The sequence below is a fragment of the Phalacrocorax aristotelis genome, chromosome 17 (assembly GCF_949628215.1).
Source record: "Phalacrocorax aristotelis chromosome 17, bGulAri2.1, whole genome shotgun sequence".
NCBI classification, from domain to species: Eukaryota; Metazoa; Chordata; class Aves; order Suliformes; family Phalacrocoracidae; genus Phalacrocorax; species Phalacrocorax aristotelis.
This window is the reverse complement of record NC_134292.1, coordinates 8,310,283-8,330,832: the sequence shown is the minus strand read 5'-3', so window position 1 is coordinate 8,330,832 and position 20,550 is coordinate 8,310,283. Positions and strand designations below refer to the sequence as shown.

General features: G+C 42.1%; 1 protein-coding gene across 9 annotated transcripts in view; it reads left to right on the top strand.

Annotated features, from left to right (window-relative positions):
- Window positions 1-18,080, top strand: part of TSC1 (TSC complex subunit 1) — a 29,415-nt gene extending 11,335 nt beyond the window's left edge. For 6 of the 9 annotated variants that reach the window (XM_075112028.1, XM_075112027.1, XM_075112026.1 and 3 more), the window contains exons 6-23: window positions 1,650-1,794; window positions 2,845-2,996; window positions 3,306-3,379; window positions 4,830-5,008; window positions 5,461-5,570; window positions 5,806-5,929; window positions 6,314-6,429; window positions 6,761-6,833; window positions 8,197-8,295; window positions 8,395-8,965; window positions 9,679-9,722; window positions 10,339-10,505; window positions 11,403-11,585; window positions 11,950-12,060; window positions 12,634-12,756; window positions 13,772-13,959; window positions 14,073-14,234; window positions 14,995-18,080. In XM_075112028.1, coding sequence (XP_074968129.1) covers window positions 1,650-1,794; window positions 2,845-2,996; window positions 3,306-3,379; window positions 4,830-5,008; window positions 5,461-5,570; window positions 5,806-5,929; window positions 6,314-6,429; window positions 6,761-6,833; window positions 8,197-8,295; window positions 8,395-8,965; window positions 9,679-9,722; window positions 10,339-10,505; window positions 11,403-11,585; window positions 11,950-12,060; window positions 12,634-12,756; window positions 13,772-13,959; window positions 14,073-14,234; window positions 14,995-15,478 — 3,105 coding nt within the window. In that variant the 3' untranslated portion in view covers window positions 15,479-18,080. The remainder of the gene's footprint in view (window positions 1-1,649; window positions 1,795-2,844; window positions 2,997-3,305; window positions 3,380-4,829; window positions 5,009-5,460; window positions 5,571-5,805; window positions 5,930-6,313; window positions 6,430-6,760; window positions 6,834-8,196; window positions 8,296-8,394; window positions 8,966-9,678; window positions 9,723-10,338; window positions 10,506-11,402; window positions 11,586-11,949; window positions 12,061-12,633; window positions 12,757-13,771; window positions 13,960-14,072; window positions 14,235-14,994) is intronic. The other 3 variants (XM_075112031.1, XM_075112030.1, XM_075112032.1) reach the window with 3 other exon arrangements.
- Window positions 18,081-20,550: the final 2,470 nt, after the last annotated feature.

The window sequence follows — 20,550 nt, the reverse complement described above, 5'->3', positions numbered from 1 at the left end:
GAGAAAAAATGTTGATTAAAATACTGAGCCACAGGGGAATTATTTCAACTCAATACTCTGTGCTGATCCTGTTACTACTGACAATCTTGTTTCTAAAAGCCACTGTCACCATATAACTTTGAGTTAGGAAAGTTTACTAAAACTTTTCTAAAAACAATTTAGACAGAGGTTCATCAGTGAAGTTGATGGATATCTTGAAGGTGAACTTAATGAAAAATACAACAACTTCCCATTAGTGCATTCTGAAATTTGTTCATGTAAGGTAATATACTCCACTTGCAGGGTACATGAGCCATGCAGTAGAATATTCCATGGTGAAATTACCTTGGAATTAGGACTTCCCCTTCTTAGCTACAGATGTGCTGGGTTACAAGGAGGTAGCTCTTTCTCCATGCTTTGGTTTTTTTTTTCCATCTGCAAACCTATCAGTATTGTAACAGTGAGTAAAGAATGGAAAGTGTTTTGAGACCTAGAACGAGTTGTCAGTAATATGACCTAATATGATAGTGAAGAATTCATGTTAGTCATTTAAGTCACATTAAAATGCATAATGTAGTCAAGTGCCAGTGCTTTCAAAATAAAAACACAACTAATTTGTAAGTGCCGAAGAAGCTACAAGTGCTGTTACTGGAACTCCTGGCGCGCCTGACGAGTTCTGTTGTCCTTTTCAGTGTGAGTCTTATTTGTTTGTGGGAGGGTGAAGTGTGTCAGGAGGCTGGTGGGAGTAGAACAGAGATGTGGAAGTGCTAGGAATATGTGTACAGAGGGATAGGGATGGACATCCGATGTGCTGTGAAAGGTTACGTCTGACTGAGGGAGAATAGAGGCTGTAGATTACACAAAGGAAAATTTGTAACACTGAATGTGTCCGATCAGCCCGAGTGGTTCCTGGGAGATACCAAGACCATCTCAGTGGCACCTGGCCACAGGCTCACCTGTGCTGTTTACATCCCTATCCTGACAAAGCAGAGGAGCTACCAAGGAAAATGCACGTTAAGCTGGGGAAGCAAGTAGGGACCCCACGGGGAAAGAGTTTGAACATTTTCTGTGTCCTGTCTTAAAACCAGATTCTCTATTACTCTTTCATCCAGCTAATGATTTTTACTGTCCTGTCCTTTTCACTCAGTGTAAGCCATGGAGTCCTAGTGGTTGTTTGAATTACTGCTTTATGAAATATTTAACAGCTGGAGTCATCAACCAGGCTTAGAAAAGCTTTTGACCCTCGTGTTGGTAATTGGCCAACATCCTCGAATACCCTGATCAGATTTGCAGTTTCTTAGGCTCTGAATGCTGTGTACACTGAGCTCTGGGAAAGAAGGAAGGCGGTACATAAGATGCTTCACATACCAGTGATTTTTTTTTTTTTCTACTCGGTTGTAGAACTGTGGAGATGTTCCCTTTTTAACCGAGTCAAGTCTTTATACAGAAAAGCAGCAGCAGAATAGGAGCAAGAATCCCAAATCTTTTTTCTTAGAGTTGTTCTGGATGAAAGAGACAATCTGATTCATTAAGTTATGTTAGGTTTCAGAGCGACTGTTTCAAAGTAGGGAACTTTTTCCATGATGATGATTCAGTGTTCACTTCATCCTTGGAAAAAATTAAGTTCAATTCTTGTAAGTGACTAATGCAGGTTTTTTCCCTTCTTGCAGACTGACACAGATGTAGTAGTACTCACCACAGGTGTCCTAGTGCTAATAACCATGTTGCCAATGATTCCTCAGTCTGGCAAACAGTACCTTCATGATTTCTTTGGTATCTTTGGGCGTCTCTCAGCCTGGTGCTTGCAGAATCCAGGTGAGATTTCAACTTCGTTGCATGCAGTTACGGTTTCCTAGTATCCTTGTGATTCTCATGCAGTTGGTGAGCACATTCTTTTGTGAGACTCTTAATGGTCTGAGGTAACGTAAATGCAGAAAATAATTTGTTGAGCCCACAAGCTATTCTGTTCTTTGACAGTTAGCATCGGGGAGTGCTTCTTTGCTCAAAATTTAGAAGTCTCTCAGGTTCTTTTATGTAGTGCTGCTACTACATGAAGTTTCACTGGACTGAAATGCTACCCTGATGACAATGAAAAGCGGAGCTTGATCTTAATGGATAGAGAAGGGAAAATGCTAACATTTGAGGCAGATATTTGGGAATTTGAGATTCCCAGGTATGCATGGGGAGGGGGAAGAAGCAACATGTAAGGGTTTCTTCTAATGTGCAACTATCAATTGTCATGAAAGTGTGGTAAAACAAGTCTTTTCAATTACAGCATTGGTTCTGATGAATTGGTTTTGCTGAATTTGTTGTAAGGTGTCTAATATAAAACCCTAGTGTTACCTACCTGTGTGTCTTATGGCTGTATGAACAGATGCTGTGTTAAGCACATAGAGGTGCGATGTAGAGGGCCATTTTGCATTGCAGTTAGGATTGAACTTACAAGATGGCTAGTAAGACTCAAGTCTGTTGCAGTTGCTTTTTGTGGATACAAGGTTTTAGTTTTGTACCTTTGAAGTGAAGCAAATCTTCATTTTCTTTTTTAATCATTTAATCAGTCTTGAAAACTCTGGCTCACTATTTGGGGGGGTGTCTCAGGTTTTAACTTGAATAAAAAATGCTGTGCTTTGAGAATGACAGGATACTGGTTGGAATTAATGGTCCATATCTTAATTTTTGCTTTTGCTGTGAGCTGATGAGTGTTGCCTATTCTCTTGGAAAACTTTGCAGTTTTGCTAGGGACTAGTCATATCTCAGAAGACTTGTTCCAGTTAATGTTTCAAATTTAAAAGTACTTTCTCGCATTCTTAGAAGTTTTGTTCTTTTCTCCAGTGTAATGAAAAAGATTCTAACTACTTTTTCCAGGTCATGTGGCAGAGATTTTTGTCCATCTTCATGCCAGCGTCTATGCTCTCTTTCATCGTCTTTATGGAATGTATCCTTGCAATTTTGTCTCCTTTCTGCGTTCTCACTACAGTATGAAGGAAAACTTGGAGACCTTTGAAGAGGTAGTCAAGGTAAAATGCTGCTCGTCTCTCTTATCTGAGGCAAGGAATTCATAGCTGTATAAAGGCAGGTATTTGCCAGTTTAATATACTATGCTAACTTAACAAAACACAATAAAAACAGGCTCTTGGAGGACTGAAATCTCAGTTGCGAGCACAATCATCTTTTGAAGCTGTGGTGATGTGTGTTAGCTTTATCTGTTAAATGTAACATTCTGAAATATTGGGATCAGTAGTTTCCTAATCAGCTTTGTGTAGCTTAGTGCAATCAAAAGATGCTGTACCGATAATACATACTTCTTCTTGCTCTTGCTCATCCAGCCAATGATGGAACATGTGCGAATTCATCCAGAATTAGTGACTGGATCTAAGGACCATGAACTGGACCCACGAAGGTATATATGTTCACTCTGCTATTAGGAAAGGCTATAAATGAGCATCTTTCAGCTGGGTTATTTTGGAAGGCGTAAAGCCAAACCTTTTTTGTCAGCAACATTGTGTGCCAGTGGTGTTTTGCCACCCGTATGCATAGGTACACCAGGTGGACATGAAGGCTTTCTTCATCCAAGCTTGGAGCTGGATGAATAAGCAAAAACTGTTGTGAAAGGCCATTAACAGCAATGTTGGGTTCTAAATTAATTTTGTCTGGGATAGAATCTGTCTTCTACCTAACAGTTGACTTTGTCTTAATTTTATGACTTAATGATCAACATCCTCATAAAGTTCTAAAAGAATTTGCTTATAGTGAATAAAGCGAAAGTACCACTGACCTGCTTCATTGGTTTAAGGTTTGGGTCATTTTTTTTGATTTGTTGAAGTACTTGGTGGGATATAATTGTTTAAAATGGCTTCAGTGTGTCTTGTTTTGGTACCTAGATATTGGTTCAGTTAACAGATCAATTCTTTTAACAGGTATGTCTTAACATTATCAGCTGTATTAGTTTTCTTTAGAAATAGGCTCATTTGCCTGCAGCAGCACCACTTGCTGCTTTTCTCTTGTCTCCACAGGCCCAGCCACTGAAGAGGAGAAATTGACTCTTGTTGCTGCACAGTAGTGCTCTTGCCCTGCTTTTCAGAGCCACTAGGAAAACACTGCTAAATGGGAACCTATTGAATATCACAATGCTCAATTTTGCAGGCTTCTCCCAGGCAGGGGGGAGGGTGGCACCACTAAGGAGTACAATTGGCACAAAACTACCAGTTGAAGCCTTCTGATTTGGTATCTTGCACATAATATCTTACATTGAAAAGCAACTCACCCTTTAATAGACAGCCTGCTGTGCTTTCTCTCTTTTACAGTGAACTTCCAGCCCCTGAAATATTGGGCAGATATAATCTGGCTGCTTAATTTAGTGAGGAAAAAGTTTTCAGAATGAAAGAGGTAGTGATAATAAAAAACATTCCCAAAACTTGGGAAGAAAAACACAGACCTGAAACTGGCATTGCATATGGTGTTTGCTTAAATAATATAAGATTCCCTCACTGCTGGCATGTCTAAATTTTGACTACCAACATCTGAGTCTAGTTGAGCTGATTTCTACAGCTGCTGAAGCTCAGGATCAACCAAGTCTTCGTACGCTGTTCCTCCTTTCCAGAGTGCTCCATGGCAGACCTTTATGGATCTCTGTGTCAAAGCTGTTTGTCTCTTCTCTGAGACCCCCTCTTACAAGTCATCTGGTTGCAATTTCTGTATGGTGCCTTGTTCCAGTTTTGCCTGGGAGCGTACAAAGCTGCCTGGAACAAATGAGCCATCCTACAAGCCAATTCCTCATATCTCCAGGAACTCTTGTTTGTAACAATAATAATTGACTAACTTACTCTTTTGGATCCAAAAACTGTCTGCAGGTGGAAAAGACTAGAAACTCATGATGTTGTGATAGAATGTGCCAAAATCTCCCTGGACCCTGCAGAAGCCTCATATGAAGACGGCTATTACTCTGTGTCTCGGAAACTCTGCACAAGCATAAAACATCATCAAACTGACCCCAGTGCCAGCTATTACTTTGACACACAGAGCAGCTATGGTAAGACCTGCCTGACAGCTAACGAACACCCTTTTCCTGGAGGAAAACTGGCCTTATAGTAAAAAGACATCTTAGTAATTTATCCCACTTTAAGTCCAGTTCTTAGGCACCAGAAAATAAACCATCACTTTTTTTAAAAAAAAGATATATGTATGTCATGCAGACATACAGAATGTTGGCAAAGTTGCCTTTCCACTGCCTCTTCCTTCCTTGTCCCCCCTGCTCCAAAACAACGAACCAAGCAAAAAAAACCAAAACTGCTGTGTGTAATATATTCAGTAGATACTTTCTTGGGCAGGAGGAAGTGTCTCTTGTTTGCTGCTAGCTACAGCTGTGTATGTTGAGTGGCTTTGAAATGTTTTGGTTAAAAGCCTTTAAATACTAGCCAGAAGAATAATTGACTTGTATTTGATGTGTAGGATACTTGTAATTTTTTTTTTTTAAACTTTCAGGGACTTCAACCCCCTATTCCACTCCTCGGCTAACACTATCACAAATGCCAGGGCAGCTACCTCAGATTCTGAGCCCACAGTCAGTACGGCTGTCAACTGAGCCACAGCAGGTAAAGCAGAAGATAACATGCAGCATGCTTTTAATTCTTTGCACTTTGTTCATAGTTTCTTGTGACAATCTGAAAAATTCTTGTTTCTAAGTACTGTGAATTTGTCAGAACTTAGTGGATGTTTCAGATCTAACACCCATCTGATTTCCTGTGTCAGAACCCGGATACAGATGCTTCACAGGTTCCTTTTCTGAGCTTTGCTGATTTGTGTTTATTGTGTATTGCTTTTACATAGGTTACCATCTGGAGTCCTTCTGCAGTTTGTGGTATGACCACTCCACCGACCTCCCCTGGGATTGTCCCGTCAGAGTCATCCCAGTCTGCATCACAACCTTACAGCAAAGCTTTCGGCACATCTGGTACGTGCTGCGCTTTGGAATTAGGCCTTCAAGGTTTATTATAGTAGAAATTCTGGCTGTAAGTTTTGCTGTCAGCTTCTTAAATGGGAATGCCTCACTGTGCCATTTGATGGGCTTAAGTCATTACTTCTGTGAACTGAGTACCTGGTAATCTAGAGCAGTACTAAAGCAAACACTGAGATCAGAAATAAGTTAGTGAATTAAGTGCCAAAGTCTGAAGCAGGCCTTTTGGAAACTATATTTTTATCTTGGTAAATAGTTGGAGGAGACTTAAGAAGTAAATGGTTAAGATAGCGTTTAAATATATAATTTTTCACATACATTATTCAGCTGAAATGAAGAAGTGGGAGCCTTGCTGAGAAACCTTGTGCTCCTCCTTTTCAGCAGGGGGGAAGGGAACACCTTTGGGAACGCCAGCCACATCTCCTCCTCCACCCTGCACTTCGGATGACTTTGTGCATGTTTTACTCCCTTCAGCTGCTGCCACGCCTCCTAAAAAGGTATAACAAAACTCTCCTGCCAAACAAATCTGGGGCTTTTTCACTGACTTGTCATACATGCAGTGACTGTAACAGAGAAGGAAATTCGGAGTAACTGACTTGAAAAAAAAAAGGTGCATTTTATTGCAAAAACTCTTTTTTCTAAGTTTAGACAACTATTGCCACTTCCAGTTGCACAGTTTTAAGTCATCTTATATTGGTTTGCTATTTAAGCCATCTGTTTGCAGGATTTCCCTGTCTATGAAGCTGTCCAAGAGGTTTGTTTCCAACAGATGTCTGATGCAAAGAATTTATTTTGGTTTTCGGGGTTTGTTTGGTTTTTTTTTTTCAGGAGGACAAACCAGATCCTGGGAGGCCTTTACTGTACCGACAGCAAAATGTCATAAACAGCGATAAATCATTGGGTAAATTCTGTTTTACTTTTCCCATTACAGTAACCTATTGTAAACAAATCCTGGTTTTATTAACACACGTTCCAATTGCCAAACACTTTTCCACATGTTTTTTGTCTTTCTTTTTTTGTTTTCCCCTGAGTTCTTCCTAGTTCCAGGATTGTGCCTTAATCTGTGATTCAACTTAAAACATTCTTGTGATGCTTTTGATTTCATTTTAACTATTCACCTTCAGAAATAGCTTGCGGAATTTTAACTGGCCCTCATGCATGCTTATGCATGTTGAAATATACAGATCTACACTGAAGGCTGAAAAAGGATTTTTTAAAAAAAAAAAAACCAACAAACTGATTCTTTGAGGGTGAATTTTTTTTTATGAGTAGTAGTAAGTTGTTTATGAAGTCTTACTTGAAAAAGTTTTGTGTCCCATGTCTGGATCAAACTTGAAGGCTGCTTATAAGGATAGATATGATGCTCCCTTTTAAAGGCTCTTGGAAGAACTTTTTTACAATTTTATATTTTTTTTAAAGTCCTGTGGAATATTGAAATCAACAGTGGATGGTTGAGGAACTTGGCTTCTAATAGGTAGATCTAGATTCCACTTTCCATTCTGTCATCTATATCTGTAACAGCTGTAGAAAGGGATTTTGGCACTGTCTTTGAGCCTTCTGTGCTGTGAATCTTTACCATCCTCAAAGTGGAGATGATAGTGAAATGTAAAGCTGGTTTTCCTTGCCGAAGTTGTATAGCAACACTGGAATCTGAACTTTCTGAATTGCAAGTTAAGAACAGGCTAGGTTTTTCACTGGGTTCCTAATCTGTGACTGAGCTGTGAGCATGAGGTTTCTGTCCTGCATGCATTACTGTGTATGTCCCTGGCAGCTGTCTCAGAGTTTTGATCAATAGCCACATATTGTTGAGTTTGTATTACACCAGTTGGCTAAACTTCCTTTTTTTCCAGGTAAGTACGGTGTCCTTGGGTAGCCAGATCAGAAGCTAAAGCGGAGTTTAATGCCAGTGTGGAAGTGTAGTAGTCACTCTACACTAAAGCCTCTTTTTTTTTTTTTTTTAGTGGGTTAAATTGCAAACAGCGTGTCCTTATTCACAGAGGCAGTCGCCTACTCTTGTTCTGTGATAGCAGATGTTAAGTTTACAACATTATATTTTGGGATCAGGACAGACCCGTGACTGATCTCTGAACCGGTTTCCCCATGGACTGGAACAGGAGTCAGCTTCCTCTCTTGAGGAAGCATCTGAAGGAGGGACAAGCTTATTCTAATGCCCGTTCAGTAGTAAGAGACTTCTGTTTTGTGTTGTGATAAGGCTGGAGAAAACAGCATCTGTACAGCTAACTTTTTTCTTTTCTTTTCTTCAGACACACCTGGTAGTAAAAGTTCAGTAACCTTAAGTGATCTTCCAGAGTTTTTAGGTGGCTTGTCTTTTGAAGACAGTGCTGAAAAGGACAGAGAGGAAGGTAATTTCTGTCATTCTTACATACATCTTCACTAAGGAAATGTTTGCAATATCAAAATACGAGATGTATAATTATGCTCCCCCCTCCCATCCTTCCCAGATGCAATATCTAAAGAGATCTCAGAGATCACAACTGATGCTGAACACATGGTGCCTAGAGGAGGATTTGACTCTCCATTTTACCGCACAAATGAAAGTCTGTCAGGCTCTCAAAAGAAGACCCATTCAGTAGTCTCTAGTGTTCAGGGACACAGTCAGACCTCTGAGCCTTTAACATCTTCTCTGGACAAGCCTGGGCCTGAGAGTGCGCGGGAAACACCCAAACAAACATTTACTCCCATAGACAAGCCCTGTGGAGGCTCTGGTGAAAGCCCTGCTGGTAACAGGGAAGGAAGCTCTGGGGAGACGAGTATTCTCACTCCCAGCCCTTGCAAAGTACCAGCACAAAGAAGAGTGGTGTTTGGGAGTGGGCAGCCTCCCCTATATGAGCACCTTTTTGAGGTTGCGTTACCAAAGACTGCCTACCTCTTTGTTGGCAAGAAGACTGAGGAGCTGCTAAAGAAAGCCAAGGGAACCCAGGAAGATGACTGCATGTGCTCTACTTCTCCCGTGGAAGTACTGGACAGACTGATACAGCAAGGGGCAGATGCACACACTAAGGAGCTGAACAAGTAGGTGACTGAAGATCTTTGCAAACTTTCTTGTTACTCCTTTTTGTGCTGGTTTTATTTTAATAGCTGTGCCTGAAAAGCAAGTGTGTCTGGAAACCTACAATGAAACCATGTTCTATGAAACGTTACTGTTAACTGAGCTAGGGGTTTGGGTGGAGGATTTTTATATTTCCAGTGGTAACTGGTTGGTTTTGGGATAAAAAAAGGGGCTGTGACTGTAGGACTCCTAACTGCCTTCACTGACAGAGCTTGGGATGAAGAAGCAGGGCTGTTGGCTCTGCTGCAAGACTTGTTTATTTTATCAGGTCTAAGTCCCACATTAGATAGTCAAAAGCAAATGTAGAGGCCAAGGGGAGACTGACACTTTCTTCTTTCTAGTATACACAAAGCTAAGAACTGGAGAACCAGATTTAAGGTTTAGGTGTATCTGCTGTATTCCTTCTTTTCATCTTATTACCCTGTATTCCACTTTGGCCTTATGCTGTCTCCTATGCTTGAGAGAATTGTTCTCTCTAACTTCCAAGAAATTATGCCCTTCATCTTCCTTTGTGACCTGCTGCTTGCACAGTTCCTCCTTATTCTCTTCATACTGACCGACTGTAATGTACTTCCATTAGGCTGTAAACTCTCGAGGTGGGCATTCCATTTTGAAGTGACTTGCAGGTATTTGCATACTTAAACTTACTATTTAATGCTGCATTTTTGTTTTTCAGATTGTCTCTGCCAAGCAAATCTGCTGACTGGACTCACTTTGGAGGTGAGGAAATTTCTCATGTGTTTTGGAAATCTGTTCCTCTGTTATAAGAGTTGCTTAAACAATGACCTGCATGCTTTTTTTGGCTGCATTAGAAGAAAAAAAAGATGTCCTCCATTAAGTCATGGTTTATCTGCTTAGCAGATAAACATCTGTGTTCTACTGAGATGAGCTGGTGTTTTTATCTTCAAAAAGTGAAAACTGCCTTCCCCATAATTCTAGACATTTCTCTTTTTGACCATTTAAGACCTGCTAGCCTTCAGAGTGGTGCTGATCATCCAACAGAGCCATCCACCTTTGAAACAGTACTTGAATCTAAAACTGGTGTTTGTTTTTCTTGACGCTTCACATGTGCGTCTTAGTTTTGTGCTCTTAAGCTTCTGTGGTGATGGTGAGCTTGGATTTTTCTTAATAGAAGGAGCAATTCATTTGAAGCATATACATGTTGCTCTGGGAAACATGTTTAAAATTTTAAGTTTGTGTTGGAGGTCAAATAGAGCAGATTTTAAAGTTGTAATTTCAAAGAAATCTACTTTGCTTATTTTAGAAAATATTTCCCACACGTGGAACAGGGACAGTACAGTTCAATAACCTCTTGTGTCTTCTCGCTCCAATCCAGGTTCTCCCCCTTCGGATGAGATTCACACCCTGCGTAACCAATTGCTTTTGCTGCACAACCAGTTGTTGTATGAACGCTTCAAACGGCAGCAGCATGCCCTTCGGAACCGTCGACTCTTGCGAAAAGTGATTAAAGCAACAGCGCTGGAGGAACATAATGCTGCCATGGTGAGCAGGGATACGACTCCAGTAGTCATTTAAACACACTGGTGCTGGAACAAGTATTAATTGGTTTGGCCAGTGTCTTTCAGTACCACTCAGTTAAGAAAGAAGCCTCATTTCTCACCTTATTAAAGGCAGTATTTGTGGAGTGACTTGTGGACGAGTTACGTGCACCATGATTATTAGAACCAGTAGCTTCTGTCTGACTGTAGGCAACTGAATCGGTGGATGCCTGCATGCTTGACCCCTGCGAACACTTACCTTTGGATAATGTTAAAGGCTTCACAGTCAGTGCTTACTTAATGCCTGGCTAGACACCTTACTGCATTCTTTGAAGTGTTGTCCGTCCAATGCCTCAGCTGAGCCAAAACTTTGAAAACACCGATGTTCTTTTCCAGAGATATTTAGTATGATAAAATTTGAAGTTAAAAATGCATTGAAGGATGTCTCATTACAGACTTAGGCATGTTTCATTCTGTGCCTCCATATTACAGCTTCTTCTATCTACAGCTTCACATTTCGATAATTCAGTAGAAAAGCCAAACGTAGCTTTCCAAAGAGGTTTTGGAAAATCAACTGTAGCTTCAGCTGTGAAGCCCCAGTCCCTGTCAAAAGCATGAGGTGCAGTGGAAGAACCTGCTGTTGCACACTGTGCCTTTGCATGTGACTTGGAGTTTTCAGCCTGTCCACTCTAGCACCACTTAATCTCTCTTTCAGCCAAAAAAAAAAAAAACCCAAAGCCTTAAGAGCATGCTCTATATAAAATGTTCTATGTATGGAAAAGCATTATGCCTGCATGCTTTTAATTGATACTAGTGCTTTACTTAGCTAGTGACTTAGGACAGATGTTCTAACTGACAAAACAGGTGTCTTGTCTGATGCTTCATATGGGGTTCTTAACAGAAAGATCAGCTGAAGCTACAAGAAAAAGAAATTCAGGCCTTGAAATTGAGTCTGCAGAAAGAACAGGCAAGGTACCACCAGTTTCAGGAGGAACATGAAAATATAGTGGCTCAGCTTCACAGCCAGATCAGACAGCTGCAGCACGACCGGGAGGAATTCTACAACCAGAGCCAGGAATTGCAGGTATGAAGCATGACACTGAACAAAATTGTTATCTGCTTACTGGTTTTAAAAATAACCTTCCTAATAACATGGCATGAAATATCTGAGAGAAAGTTACATAGAGATATTGCCCTAATTCAGAATAAGACAGTGTGTAATTGGAAATGTCTAACTTAGTCATTGTCCTTTTATAGTTCTGTTTTGTCCTGTCTTCGGTTTCGAAGCAGGAAACGCAGTTTTAGCTGGTTCTGGGACTTTCACAAATACTCCATATAAATTGATTTATGGCGCTGGGGGTTATGGCCCTCCTGCCATATACCATTGCTGGTCCTTATTAAAGTTTCAGAACCCTGAGTGAGTTTTGGGTTTTTTTTTATTTGAACAGACCAAGCTGGAAGACTGCCGGAATATGATTGCAGATCTGAGGTTAGAATTAAAGAAGGCTAACAACAAGGTGTGTCACACTGAATTGCTTCTTAGCCAAGTTTCTCAAAAGGTAAGAAAAGTCACTATTTCCAAGGTTCCCTTGTGTCTTTCTGGTTTGGGTTCTTTTTTTTTTTGATAATTTTTATCAGGTGCTTTTTCTTTCTTGTTCTGAAAGAAGCCTGTTCTTAGTTCCATAGAATCTGATATTAACTGCACAAAAACAACACAGAGAAATGTATTTTGGTGAAGAAACCTTAAACTCTGTTCAAAGGTTTCTGAAACTTGTCATTTTGGCTGCTTTTTCCATGATAGGAATTTGCAGATTGAGCAATATGAACTTGTATTAAAGCTCTGCTAAATCTTGGCGTCTTAGAGGTCTTGTTTGTATCAGAAGTTGAATGGACTTCTTGTGTAAGTGGAAACATGGTTGTGTTAAGGGAAGCAATGCCTGTTTGGTAAAGGTCTGTCTGGACTGTCACCAGCTTTATGCAAACTAATTAATTTAACACTTAAGATGCATTTGATTCTTGTCTTTGGCTTCCTCCTTTATAAAAATATCTTGTGAACACAGTGCCTGACAGCTGGGACTCCCCTGCTGAAATATTCATTCCAATGTTTGATTCTGTTCAATTTCTCTTTAAAGCTTTCCAACAGTGAATCAGTGCAACAGCAGATGGAGTTCTTGAACAGGCAACTTCTGGTTCTTGGAGAGGTCAATGAGTTGTACCTGGAGCAGCTGCAGCACAAGCACACAGACACTACAAAGGTATAATTGCGGAGTTGCAGAGGAGGCCTTTTGGGGAAGGCTGCACTTGAGGTCATCATCAAGCTGTTCTCAGCCTTGTGTTCACAATGAAGGAAATGCTTCAGAACTTAACAGATCCTTTGTTTTGAAATTGATTTTTTTTCAGGGATTGGATTTCATATTTAATCTTCTGGTCAGATATTTTTGTGCACTGTAGGTTCATGGAATATCTTCAGTGCCCTGTGCCTGGAAATGAAGAAGGGGATGTTAGGGTGCAGCTGAAGTCAGTTTTAGCCACTTGATGTCAGTTCTTAGGAATTTTTTTCTTGCTCTTAACGTAATTGGCAGCAGGCTATTGCTGGTAAGGTACATTGGGCTGTTACATTTGTGAAAGTGTATAACATAAGGTGGTAGTGCTAGAATTTGTAGGAAGAACCTTAACCAGGATTTTACAGGGTTTTGTGATGTGCTGTTTTAAAACAAGCAGTCTTACTCTTCTCACTCAGTTGTTTTCCTATTAAGAGTTATATTAACTTTACTAAAACTGTGGTTCATATGGTTTTACTTCCTGACTTCAAAGAAACCTTTTTTTAATTAGAAGCAAGTAAATTGCACAACAATATAACTGTTTCTGCGTGACAGAAAGTAATTAAAGAAGGTGAATAATAAGCCAAAAAGAAAAAAAAACCAGTCTTTTACTGGTATTTAATGAAGGTCATGTTGCAAAAATGGTTTTAAAATGGAGTTTGTCTGTCTTAATCCGGTGCAGAACTGGCAAGTTTGCTTTGCTGAAAAGAGCTTTTCATAAGGAACATTAACGTGCTAATAAATTCCAGTGATGTGAAGTTATTTTCACAGTAACTTAATGGTGTACATCCTCGGAGTATCCAGTTTTCTATATCTGTATTTAGAAATGCTTCTTTTATTCCATCTTGCTTAAAAATGTGCCTATTTATAGCATCAGAAACATGTTGAAATATTAATAAAAATAACACACAATCAAATTATACTTTAACATTATGTTCTTTCTTTCAAGGAGGTTGAAATGTTGCACGCTGCTTTTCGGAAAGAACTGGAGAAAGCAAAATTGTGTGTTCAACAGCAAAGCCAAAGGCTTGATGCTTCCCAGAAACGGATAGCTGAACTGGAATCTCAGCTTGCTAAAAAGGACCACCTCTTCCTGGAGCAAAAGAAATACCTGGAAGATGTCAAAATCCAAGCAAGGTAGGGCTTTCCTATGTAAAATTTTAGTTGTGCATTGACAGATGTGCTATCATGGCTGAGGCAGAATCTGGAGACGCTGGACCTGATGGATTTTGGTTTCTTTTTCTGTTCAGAGGTCAGCTGCAAGCAGTAGAAAGTAGGTACAAGGCCCAGAAAAGAATCACACAAGCATTTGAGCTGGAGATCTTAGATCTGTTTGGCCGGCTGGAGAAGAGCAGCCTACTGAAAAAACTTGAAGATGATAAAACAGAAGCAGCTGAAGCAGCAGAGGAAAGGTAAGGGTGATCATGTAAAATATGCCAGAGTCAGGCCTGTCTCCTTGGAAGTTGATATCCTTGTGGAATTCCTAGCACTTGGATGCATCATCTCAAAACATTTCTGTTACTTCCCCTTTTACAGGCTGAATCTATTTCAGGACTCTGCCCAGGTTACTGAGAGTCATTGACAAGTGCTTATGCAGAACTTTTCAAATAGCTGAACTGTTACTCAAAGTTTGAGAGAAACCTCTGGTTTGTCTGGTAGATGGGTGTCTCTCATCTACATATTGTTACACTGTTGTTAAGTGGTGCTTTTACATATACCTAAAGTGTGTAGGCAGTGCCGTACTTCAGATCATACCTTTTTTTTTCCCTACACCAAATTCTGCCACAGCACCAGGATAATTTGCACTGCCAGCAGATTTGTGGCAATCACCTGTGCCTGGGTTAGGTAAAAGAAAGATCTGCAGTCCAAAGAAGATGTACAGATCTTTTCCTTTACCTGAACAAATGAGGATCCAGTTCCATTCTGCTTTAGGATTGTCAGCTTTGGACTTAAAACGCTGGATGTTGCAAAGCTGAGCATGTGACACCCTTCTGGTTACCCTCTGTCACTTCTGCTTTGCTACAAAACTGTGAAAGGAAGACGGTTGAAGTACATATGCAGTAGCAGAAATGGACAGTAATCAAAGTAACCTGCCTTCCCAGCATTTCCCTTTCCACTTTAAAGAGTTGCTACCGTTTCCTTGACACCATATCCTCTCTCTTTCCAAAACAGGCTGGACTGTGGTAATGAAGATACTGTGGCGGGATACAGTGAAGAAACAATTGGTAGAAATGGAGAGACCAAACCTCCCAGCACCCGAGGCAGTAGCAGTAAGGGTGGCAGTAACAGTGAGCTCTCCACCCCAGAAAAACCCCAGAACCAGAGATTCAGCAGTCGCTGGGAGGCGTCCGTGTTGCTGGAGCCCTCGACTACTGTCCCACTGACTGTAGGTTCACTCCCCAGCTCCAAGAGCTTCCTTGGAATGAAGGCACGAGAATTATTTCGCAACAAGAGCGAGAGCCAGTGTGATGAGGAGGGTGTAACCATCAACAGGCTTTCTGATGCTCTAAAGACTGAACTATGTAAAGATCCAAGCATGGAGACAAAGGCCCCTCCAAGCCCCGATAACCTTAGCCTCTCACCTAAGATCCAGGAAAGCAGTGTTGGACAGCTTCATATCATGGACTACAATGAAACTCATCATGACCACAGTTAAAAAGGAAGATAGTCAATCAGTGTTATTTTCATATTCTTGGCATAGAACAGGAGGCGTGAATGCAAGTTTAACTAAAAGCTTTTATGTTTTTTTGGTCTGAGCAGCTAGCTCATGCAGCGGAGTAAGATTGATGTCCAGAAACGGAAGAAGGCTGCTGAATGAAAGCAAAGTGGATTTTTGGGTCTGGAATTGAAATGCCCAGCCTAACTCTTGCTTCTTTCTCAAATTCAGTCCTTAGCAGCGTGTACTAATTTGAAGGGACAACTGTTAGCATTTGCAAGTATTTTTTCTCTTTCTCCCTGTCCCCAGTGAGTGGCTGCGTTTTATGAACTTGAGTGCAATATGAGGCCAAATTAACATTTGTGAGTCTACTATGAATGCTTTGTATTTCCTTGCAAGCTTCCAATTTAGAGCAGTTAATTGTGCTGCCTGTCCGGGTGACTTCGGTTGCTTTCATCCTGGAAAGAAGCAGCACTAGAATTTCTAGTGCATTCATCTAAAGGTCTCTATTTTGCCTGTCCACTGTCCCACACCCCTCAGAGCCCAGTCTTCATTAAGGTGGACTCTGAATACCTAAATGTTCAAAGAACAGTGTACCTCTGCAAAAAGGATTCATTCGCCCTAATTCATGATCATTGTTTATATTGTCCTTAACATTTCCTGGGAATTTACATTTGAACAGACAATAAGGAACTGGAGCTTGTAATGCAGAAGAGACCGTATATGCTGAAGACTTGTTAAAACACTAGCTTCTGATCTTTTTGGTATTTTAAGTGTTTGCCTGACAGACTGGTACTGACCTCAGCCTGGTTTGTATGGGAAAGCAATTGGGGTGGGAGAAGAGGGAAAAGGAAGCCTTACTCAAGTAGGGAGAGCATGCAGAACATGTACGTAGAATTGCAAGCTTCTGAAGATTTGCGGAAGAGCATTTGTTTCTCTAATCAGGGAAATACTTGCGCTGCCTGACCCTCCTTCATAGTTCTGGTCTGCGTTCCCGGACTGAGCAAGACCACTGTGCTTTGAGTCCAAGAAATTGGCTTCAATGTTCCTGGGAATACATTTTCAGGCTTGACTTACAGGATATGGTTTCCTATGAGTGCTGTTCTGCTCAGGCTGCGGTGCGTTTTTCAGCTCAGCAGTGTCAGTTTGGCTCTAGGTATCTCCCCTTCGCCCTCATCCCCTTTCCTTAGAAGACAAGGCTGAAGAGGAAGCCTGCTCAAACTGAGAATCAGAATTCCATCGTGAAGCCTTTCTCTGTTAATCATGTTTTAAGTCAGTGGTGAGCCTTCTGTGAAGGAGGATTGTGGGATCAGGGCCTGTCAGTGGTCAGACTCAATCTCCGTTGTGACAGACAGAGCCCGCTGTTAGGAAGGCAGCGTGCTTGTTTTAAACGTTAGAAATGTCTGGGTCCAGGCGTACTTGGACGTATCGGGCTTCATGGTTACCCTGCATCACACGTGGCCTCTTTTCTTAAACATTCTGTTGGTGGCAGCTGCTGTTTAAGAATCATCTCACGTATAAATCAAGTCCAAGTAGACTTGCACTTGTAGTTCAAATCCCTTCTTAACCTGAATAGGAACAGGACTCTGTCGAAGTGGCTGGCAATATGCTAACTTGTACCTGACAGTACTTTTCCTCCCATTTCCGCTTCCATAACGCCTAGGGTCTAAATACATTTCTGCCTGTCTAAATTATTCTCAGTGTCCTTTCGGTTGGTCAGTCCTAACTCTGAAAGTAAAGGTGAACTTCAGTGGTTTTGTCACAGCTTGAATCTGCATGGAATAGAAAATAGAGAGTTGGTTGTAAGTGACAGACTGGTTTTGTCGACATGTCTATAGGCTTTCTAAGACTTAGTGGTAGCAAACGTGGTAGCGTATGTTTCGGTAAGATTTGGAGGTTTCCTGCCCCTTGCCCCACCGGGTCCCAGCCCAAGGAGTGAACGGTTTGCACATTGCCCTTGAAGGACCGGCTCAGCTGTTGGATGCCGTTGTGTTGGAGGAGTTCATTAGCCCGTCCTTCTGCTTTGCCGAGCCCAAAAAGGCATCTTGCTTATATGATGACTTCACTTCTTCTGAGGAGAGGCGGTTTTTGTTGTCCAGTTACAAAAATGCCCTGGCGGTAACGCGAGCTCATTGATAAGGTGGCTTTTTTTCTTCTTTTAAAAGGATTTTAGCACCAGGATAGTAATGGAAACCACTTTAGGTTTGTTTATGGACCACAAAGATTATGGAGGAACAAATTTTGCAATTTCTTTTTGTAAGTCTAAAAATCATGGATCTGCTGTATGTAGTTAACTTGCAGTTTGTTTGAAGGGGTCCCATCAGTGAAGTGGAGACAGATTTTTTTTAACTGACTGCTTTTAGTTAAATCTAAAATTGCTGTCTTTGTCAAGTTAATCTGTTCCCTGCCTCGCTCTTTGTAAGCATGTTAAACAATCCACATTAAATGCCATAAATATGAAATACGAGGAAATGGTACAATCGTAAGCTAAAGAGAACTTAAACCAAAAGGAGGTTTTGCTGTCCTTATTAGAATGTTCTAAAATGTCAAGGCAGTTGCTTGTGTTTAACTGTGAACAAATAAAATGTATTGTTTTGCACTACTCTGTGTTAAGTTCCCTGCAAGCTGACCTCTTCGGGACCAAGCTGTGCTGGGGCAAAATGTGCAGAAACAAGTTTGGTATCGAAGCGTCTTCCAGGATCTGCAGAGTACAAAGCAGATAAGTGGTTCTGCCCCTTTTTGCACGGGGTTTGTTGTTAGAAGCTCATTTTTTCTGCATGGAGCCAAAGCCTTTTCTCTTCTGTGGAAAAAAAACCCAACGATGACATGCCAGTATAATCCATAACTGCAAATCTGCATGTTAGCTTTCTCTCTGGCTTTGTTCATGTAGGCTAGAGACTACGCAAGTGATTAGACAAATTAATAGCTGAAAATGTCAGAGACCGTTGTTTGCAAAAGCTGGGGACACTGTCAGAAGCTGCCTCGCTCTGTCCTGTCCCCTTCAATCCATGTGTACCCTCTAGTTTTGGACTCACTGGGTGATCTTTAACGTCCGCCGAACGCTATTTGTGGTTTATTGAAAGCGGTCTGTGCTCTCCGTCTCGGCGATGCAGTGCTTGGGCTTCAGCTGACTAAAGGCTCGGTCTGAACCGGTGCCAGGCCACCACCCAGGAAAACATCGCTGCTCTGGGCGAGGGTGCGTGTATAAAGCAGCGGGTTGATGGGGAGCAGCCCCCCACTGTTGTGCCATCACTGCTCTGGGCGAGGGCAGCCGGCCACCTTCGGGGCTTGGGGCAACAACGGGGGCCGCTGCGGGGCTGTAGCCGTGGGTTTGCTTGTTCGTCCAACGGCTGTGAATGTACACAGGTCCCTTTTCCGGGGTAAGTATAGGCCCGTCGTTAAGAAGCCCCTTTAGATTTGTGATGGGGGGGGGGAGGTGGGACAGTGGGATTGTTGGAGCTTTTTTAAAAGGGCTTTCAAAGGGCCTTCGCCTGCTGGATGCTCGTGTGCGGGTGCTTTAGTGGGGGGTGGGGGACCTCGGGCGACCCCCCCACGTCCCACGGCGATTCCCGGAGGCGGCCACTAGAGGCCCCACGAAGCCCATCACTTCGCTCCGCGGCGGCTTTAATGACCGTTTCGGGGTGCCGGGGCTCCCCTCCCGCTCCGCGGCCCCCCCCGACCCCTCGCGGCTGAGCCGTACCCCCTCCTCCCTCCCGCCGGGACCCCGGAACCAGGCGTTTAACGCACAGGGCGTTTTGGCCCGCTTACAGGTTGACAAAAGCCTGGCGTGACCCTGAGCTGAATCAAGGGGAGCCCGGGGGTAACTTACAGCCTGCAGGTGCCGGGGTTCTGCTGAGACCAGCTACTACCCGCCTGTATCTCTAGTTCAGTCTCTGAACAAAAAAAGCATTTATTTCCTGGACTGACAGATCCCTAAGCAAGTCGGTTTGGTGCCCTGCCTGGTTTCTCAGTGTCTGTCTTGGAATTTTCTGCTCGTAGAGGCTAAAGTAAAACTTTATTGCACTTCTGTGTTTGGCATTTACATCCTGTTTATGTAAATTCTTCAAACAGCTTGATTTGTAGTAAAGAAAAACAATTCTTGCTGTATCTTTTTGTCTTTTGAAGTGTCCATCCACTCTGGAAGAGGAGAACTTGTATGGAAATTAAGTAATTTGTCTAGATGTTTTTGTGAGGCTTAACTCTGCAGTCTTCCAACAGATCCTGGTCCTGCCATTACCAAACCTCAGGCTGCAAGTTTTATGCACTCATTTTTCTGCTGTGTCTTAAAATTTTGGCTGCATAAGACTGCTGGAAAGGCTAGGGATGGGCTAGAAATTATTATTACGGTTTGGGAACTGTTTCTTGTGTGCATCGCGACCTTTGCCCAGTACGAATGGCCGCTGCGTTGGCATTTTGGACAGTGGGGTCGGGGAGGTTGTAGACGGGGTTTGATAGGGCTGTTCTGACAAGCAGTTTGTGCTGTGCTGCGGGAGCTGAACTTTGGAGCTGAACTACAAACTGGGGGATAATTTTGGTCTCATCAGAGCCTGCGTGTTCCAATTTAAACTATATGACAGGGAGAGGAAAGCTGGAAACAAGGTCTGGGAATAGCGTCCCTTGTGTCCCCAACACTTGTCACCTTTTTGTCCACAGAGCGTGTACTTGGTCTGAAAAACTTTCCAAGACAGCAGCTGTCATTGGACATTTGTCTTTGCAATGTGAAACAATAGGGCAGCTGCGAGCAACTTTGATTTTTCTGCCTGAAGCTGCCTCTGCAACAGGGCTCCCAAATAAAAGCCTGAGAGAGTGACGGTCACACTTAGCTGGCTGCAGCCCCAGTAGTGCCTGGGAGCCTCTGCATGACCCTGCTGAGCTCCGTGGCCATTTTGAGTTCACTGAGGTTCAATTCAGCTGGATCATGATGCCTCCTATAAATAGGCTTCTGCTCCAGGGCGGATAGATGCATTGCATTGCAGCACATGTGGATAGGGGAAGGGGAAAAAGTGCAAAAGATAGTGGGGTTATGTGAGGAACACAAATGCTCCTGAAAATGCTTCCCATTTCATCTGAGC